Below are 6,442 nucleotides of genomic sequence, written 5' to 3' on the forward strand. Positions count from 1 at the left end.
TACTAGGTGTGAATCCTGCCATCTGGAGCAGTAGTAGATGTGGCAGTAGAAATAACTATAATTATAACTCTGAATAGTAAGGTGTGAATCATTCCACATGATACAATAGTAGGTGTGAATCCTGCCATCTGGAGCAGTAGTAGATGTGGCAGTAGAAATAACTATAATTATAACTCTGAATAGTAAGGTGTGAATCATTCCACATGATACAATAGTAGGTGTGAATCCTGCCATCTGGAGCAGTAGTAGATGTGGCAGTAGAAATAACTATAATTATAACTCTGAATAGTAAGGTGTGAATCATTCCACATGATACAATAGTAGGTGTGAATCCTGCCATCTGGAGCAGTAGTAGATATGGCAGTAGAAATAACTATAATTATAACTCTGAATGGTAAGGTATGAATCATTCCACATGATACAATAGTAGGTGTGAATCCTGCCAATCTGGAGCAGTAGTAGATATGGCAGTAGAAATAACTATAATTATAACTCTGAATAGTAAGGTGTGAATCATTCCACATGATGCAGCAGGATTCACACCTACTAGATATGCGAAAAGATATAAGAAGTAAGTGAGCGTGGAAGGGATGGGTAAAGAATGTTTGTTTTTTTATTATTTGATAGGTGTGGATTATGTAGAAATCACACTGGGGTGCCACTATGTGTGTATTTAGAATGACAAAACATGGTGGTCAGGATTTTGCTGACATAAAAGATTAACGATGAATGGCAACAAGTACTAAACACACTCGTGAGAACAAGTACTAACACGCTTTCATCGTCTCAGCTTTAAAAAAACCCAACCAAGCTCGGACATACCTCTAAAGCAACGACTGCTCAAATGATATACATTCAAAAAGTTCGTGCTCTCCAAAGACAGGTGCTAATCCGCCTCACTAGGTGGCGTTTATTCAAGTAATCATATTTACGTACAGCTGGCAGGATTTCAACAAAATGTTTATTCCAGTTTTCATGAAAGAATAAAGTGGACTGTTTCTTTCCGTAGCTCACACCGAATGTGTGCAAAATTAAATTATGAAAGATTTATGTGAAAAATACCAAATGAATCACGAGTTTATTTTTAGGAATGTGTATAAATTCAAATAATATGAAACAACAATGGTATATAAATTGTTAAGCCTAAGACAAGGCCTGCATACCTTTTGATGGCATTCATTTCATTACTTATTAACATACACTAAATCTTGTGAAAAAAAAAAAGAGTTCGTTGTTTATAACAAAGCACGTTGGTCCCAAAACAAGTAAAAAACCAGCATTTTATAACTATGCTATACAAAAAACTTGTAGTCACAAGCGAAAAAAAAACACACTAACCATGTGCAGGCGAGGTGTTATTGTGATGCACGCTGACACTCTAAAAATCAAAGAATGAACTAATGGTACAATAATTATTTCCCAAGGTAAAGAACGCACTCCTAATTAGTCTGAACTAATTGGAAATGTTTTTACTCGATAATACTTCCATCTGGAATAGGTAACTCTTTAAATTAAATTACATGCCCTAGAAAATATTAATTAAATATGAAATACTGAAATTACCGAATAAAAATTCCCAAGTTGCTTTAAAAACACAGCTGCTCAATTTCGTGTAAACATCTTGCACATGAAGTGCCAATAACATGTAAAAATAAACAAATTCATTACTTTGTTGAAAAACAAAGATAAATTGTTCATTTTTTCACGATATTTTGAAAAAACAAAACATGTACTATCTATAATACTATGGGCCGTAAAAAACGTGAATGTCGATATAAATATACCTTAAGGTACGTAGCATGAAGCTCCTTTTAAAGTATTCAACGGACTAATTAGTAATGCTTTCCTCCTGATACACGTGCATTAGTTTTGGGTACCGAGGTTGACATATTAAGTCTTTAAACAAGGTCTATGACGTCAATACAGAACCACTACAGGTTGAAACTGAAAAGCGCACTGATCTCCTTAGCTGAAATGGGGAAAAAATCAAATCTTCGTGTGTGAAACAATCATCCAAGTGTTGGTACTTTGTTTGTTAGGTTTAAAAAGAAAACGAGTTAGCGAAATATGCCTAACTAAAATAGGTACACGTCCGAACGCTCAAGTTTAAAATAAGTGCTCGTGTTGGGTTCAGAAACGAGCGATATTGCCACACATGCAACAATGGCAACGAAACCGGTTTTGTTCAACGACTGGAAACAGACAGTTATAAAGCAACAAAGACAACAGCCCTAAAATTTGAAAAATGTATGAATTAAGTATGACTTAAAATTTTCTTAATTCAACATTTATTTTAATTTCTCGTGAATACTTCTACCAAAATAAGATAAGTAACATTTTTCAATACTAACTTTATATTGATTATTCATATAGTGTGTGAAAACAAGCAAGCAGTACTTATGATGATAGAAAATTTAGAATACCGTCAAATTTTATCGGATACTACATTTCGAAGTAGCTTTTCTTTAGTCTCAATTATTTTGTTTTTACTTGTAGTAGTGGTATGCCATTGAATTTTAAGTTATTACTACACAAAATCTTAGCAAAGTCATAACTCTGTAATAAACAAACAAATAAAGTATTAACTAAATTTGCTGATGAGACTATAGTATGATCAGTCCTGAAGTTCAAGTTTAAAATTAATGCTTACGTTAAGCTACAAGAAACGTCGGCTTACTTCATATCTGAAGTTGTAAGTTCAAGTTTAAAATTAATGCTTACGTTAAGCTACAAGAAACGTCGGCTTACTTCATATCTGAAGTTGTAAATGGTTTAACGACAGATGTCCTTCTCAAACTACCTCATTTTACAACAGAGAACTCCTGCTTCAAGTTCAAGGAAAATTTTATAAAATTTCTGAATCAGTCACAAAATTGTCAACCTTTGTAATGAATTTCGTTAAGCTGAAAATATTCTTACTTACTTATCAATTTTTAATTAATAAAATAGTTGAATACCATCCAGTATTCTTACACTTTACATATTGGTGAATAAACTGGCTTACGATCCCAGTAGTGATGTTAATCAGTTTAATAACTTTAATTTTAAACGTAAAGCTGTTCTACGACGAACAGATTTTCTGATTATTTAACAAACCCCAAATTTAAAGACAAATATCGAACTAAAATGCATCGGCAAAACAACACTTAAACTTTAAAAAGGTTAAAATGTCATAATTATCTCAACAGTTCATGTGAATAAATAATTTTTTTTCGCCTTCCATCAACGAATTACCTCAGTTATTTTATTAAAATGAGTTAAACGTTTTAACTCATTTCCAAACAAATTGTAACCAAAACAAAAGTTTTCTATGTCAAATTACCAACTTTACTGTCAAAGATAAAAGATGTAAATAAAAATACGGTTAAAAGTTTAAATTAGGTTACAACTCGAAAACAAAAATCGAACTCAACGGAAAAGATACAAATTAGTTATTTGGAATGTCGTCAAACTTATGATTATCAACACAATGTGGTAAATGGAATTTTCCAATAGAATGTTCACAGCTGGTAAACATTTGTGAATATTGTTTAACGTGGCAAATGAAATGTTCTAATAGTAATATCGTTGACGGTGAGTATATATTTGTGGATATTGCCAGACAGGAGAATATTTCAAGTGTATTTCTCTACCGTTTCACGACTGCCTCATAAAAAATGAAAAGAAAAAAAAATCGTGCAAAAACGTACTTACCACACAAAATTGAGAACAAACATTCCGTTGAAAAAATGTTTCATGAAGTCAGCTTAAGTACTGAAATAAGCATTTACGTAGGAGTGAGCTCCCTTTTTGCTAAACTCCCAAAGCCGGAAAAGGGCGACAGTGAAATATTTATTATGTAGAACGCAATTGAGTACAGCCTGATTAAAAATACTTAGATTAATCAACCGATCTATTATGACTGTTGATATTTCTCAACTGACTCGTTTAGTCTCTTCTCATTTGAATGACAAAAAATTACTTCACTGAATGCGCTACGTTCATTTTAGTCTCGATTTAAATCTGTAAATAACAATGATGGTAGCACAAACCAAAATCCCTGACAATCGTGAGCCACTCTATTCGTTTAACCGTTTTATCAAGCCTTGTTTCTGGAGGAAGTCTCCACTAGCCTCTGACGTCATTGAGACGAAGTAAAATCAAGAGTGCGAGCCAAAACGTGGTTGTACAATAAGCGATCAGGTGATGTGAGTGTGCCAGCGGCAAAGCGGGCGGTCTGGACGAGTCTATGAATCATCACTTGAAAGGGAGGTTGGTATGGCTATCGCCAAATCGCAAAGTAAAACGGTGTTGATTCACAAAGTTAGTGTTATTGAATTACCAAAGGACAAGTTATCTTTGAGCATCAGTTTCCTTCAATAAGTTACTATATTAAATAATAAAATGTATAAAGCTTAGCATCAATTTTTCAGACCACAAATCTTTAACCGAGTACAAAATTTGTTAAACAAATCTTAACGAAAATTTCAGATAACCTTAAGTTGCACGTTCATCCGACTTTAATATCTCACACTTAATAATAATAATGTTTTATTGTTTTTTTTATAGAAATTAACATAAGTATTGTGACATCTTCATAACCTAACACTTTAACAAGTTCAATTCACAACTACTACTTCTCAAGGTGAAATGATTCACACCTTACTATTCAGAGTTATAATTATAGTTATTTCTACTGCCACATCTACTACTGCTCCAGATGGTTAAAATAATGTACATATCACAAAGTACCGCCAATCGAAGTGTATATCCCCGAGTATTTTAAATCCACACAATAATATAAATACGTAAACTGAGTAACAACAGGCAGTCAACACCCTATACGTGATCATATCCATAACATGCACTGACGACAAACGGCTTACTTGTGATCACAACGGGTGTGGATTTCTTTTAACTGTAATATAGTGTAAATGATGAACATGTGTTTGTACGTCACTTTTACAACTAAAATGTCTTATTAGTGAAAATAAGAATACTATTGTTTCAGTTTCGAAACACTTAAATCCTGAAATGTGTTAAAGATACAATAATGTGGCCACACTAAGACGCATAAAACAAACAATTTGTCACATAACTTTTATGAAGTGGATACTTGATATTGTTTTTAAAGCAGCTGTCATTGTTTCAGTTCGGGAAGAACGCCTATGTTGGCCCGTCTCTTAGCAACAGTTGAACCAACGTGAGCGGTAGTTATTGTAGGGTTAGAAAGTTAATGTCTGCAAGCAAGACCTATAGCACCATGACGGGGCCACTGATAATCCTGCAGTTGTAAGGCGCCTTTATTCTTACAAACGTAGACATTTATTTTATGACGAAGTTTATAACAGAGTAAAAACACTACAAAATGACCAATATCCGAGAATAATTAATGACTAACAGGAATCTAAGATGAAAAAATTATCACAACGATTAATAATGGAAAAAGAAGTATAGATTTTATCTTGTCTAGGGGCGCCGCCTGGCTCATAATAGATTCCACCGTCACTACTGTTTTAGTGCAAAGTTACACAATGGACTATCTGTACTCTGAGCACTGCGGGAATCAAAACCCGTATTTTGTTGTTGCAAGTCTCTAAACTTACTGCTGACCCACCGGGAGACTAATAAATGTCATGCATTGTTTAAGTTTATCTAAGTTTGTAAAGTGATTGATTGTTAACAGCATTACATATGGCACGTAATCTTGACTAAAGAGAGTTTCAGTTTTAGTGTCATTGTGTACGTGTTCACATAAACAATACACCAAAGTTAGTAGGGGTAACTTATAACCAAGCCATATGCAAAGATAAATAAGCGTAGTTTCAAAACAAAAAAATATACATTTAGATTTTTTACAAGTTTTGTTTCGTAAGCTACGGTTTAAACGCCGAAAGCTGACGAAACATTGGAAACTAACAGGCCTAATACATATATTTTCTTCCTAATACAGCAAATAAAAAAAATTAAGGTTCAGGCATAGTAACCATTCCTAATTTAAAAGGTCACCAGTCAGCATCACCCGTCGTCTATGTGGCCGCTCTTAAACGAATAGCGGGATCGAATTTCACAGTTATAAACCTTATCACAATCGGAAGTGCGGAACATGTCCCAAAACATTAATTTATTCACAACCCAGCTAAACATTAGAGAACACAATTCACAACAACAACAAAGCGTTTCATCGTTTACAAGAGAGATAAAAGACCATGCAAAGTTTGATTACATGCATTGTTAACTAGGATTTCTGATTGCAAAAATAAGTTAATTAACGAGTTAAAAACAGGTTACCATCGAAAGCTTTCTCAGTTTTGTGTATAATAAAAAACTTAGTGTTATTTTATGACAAGCGTCTCGCCCGTCAAAAATGACGTGGTAACTCCTACCATCCCAACCCCATATACCCTAACCTCACATTTCGTAGCTAACTGAAATTAATAAATTTTGCGAAATCAAGTTTGAC

At 33.7% G+C, this 6,442-nt stretch overlaps 1 protein-coding gene across 1 annotated transcript in view; it reads right to left on the reverse strand.

The window, feature by feature from the left end:
* LOC106459040 (MOB kinase activator-like 2) overlaps nucleotides 1-3,989 on the reverse strand; it is a 52,971-nt gene extending 48,982 nt beyond the window's left edge. The window contains exon 1 of the mRNA XM_013918615.2: nucleotides 3,694-3,989. Coding sequence (XP_013774069.2) covers nucleotides 3,694-3,737 — 44 coding nt within the window. The 5' untranslated portion in view covers nucleotides 3,738-3,989. The remainder of the gene's footprint in view (nucleotides 1-3,693) is intronic.
* Between the last annotated feature and the right edge of the window lie 2,453 nt (nucleotides 3,990-6,442).

This window comes from Limulus polyphemus, unplaced genomic scaffold (genome assembly GCF_000517525.1).
Source record: "Limulus polyphemus unplaced genomic scaffold, Limulus_polyphemus-2.1.2 Scaffold551, whole genome shotgun sequence".
NCBI classification, from domain to species: Eukaryota; Metazoa; Arthropoda; class Merostomata; order Xiphosura; family Limulidae; genus Limulus; species Limulus polyphemus.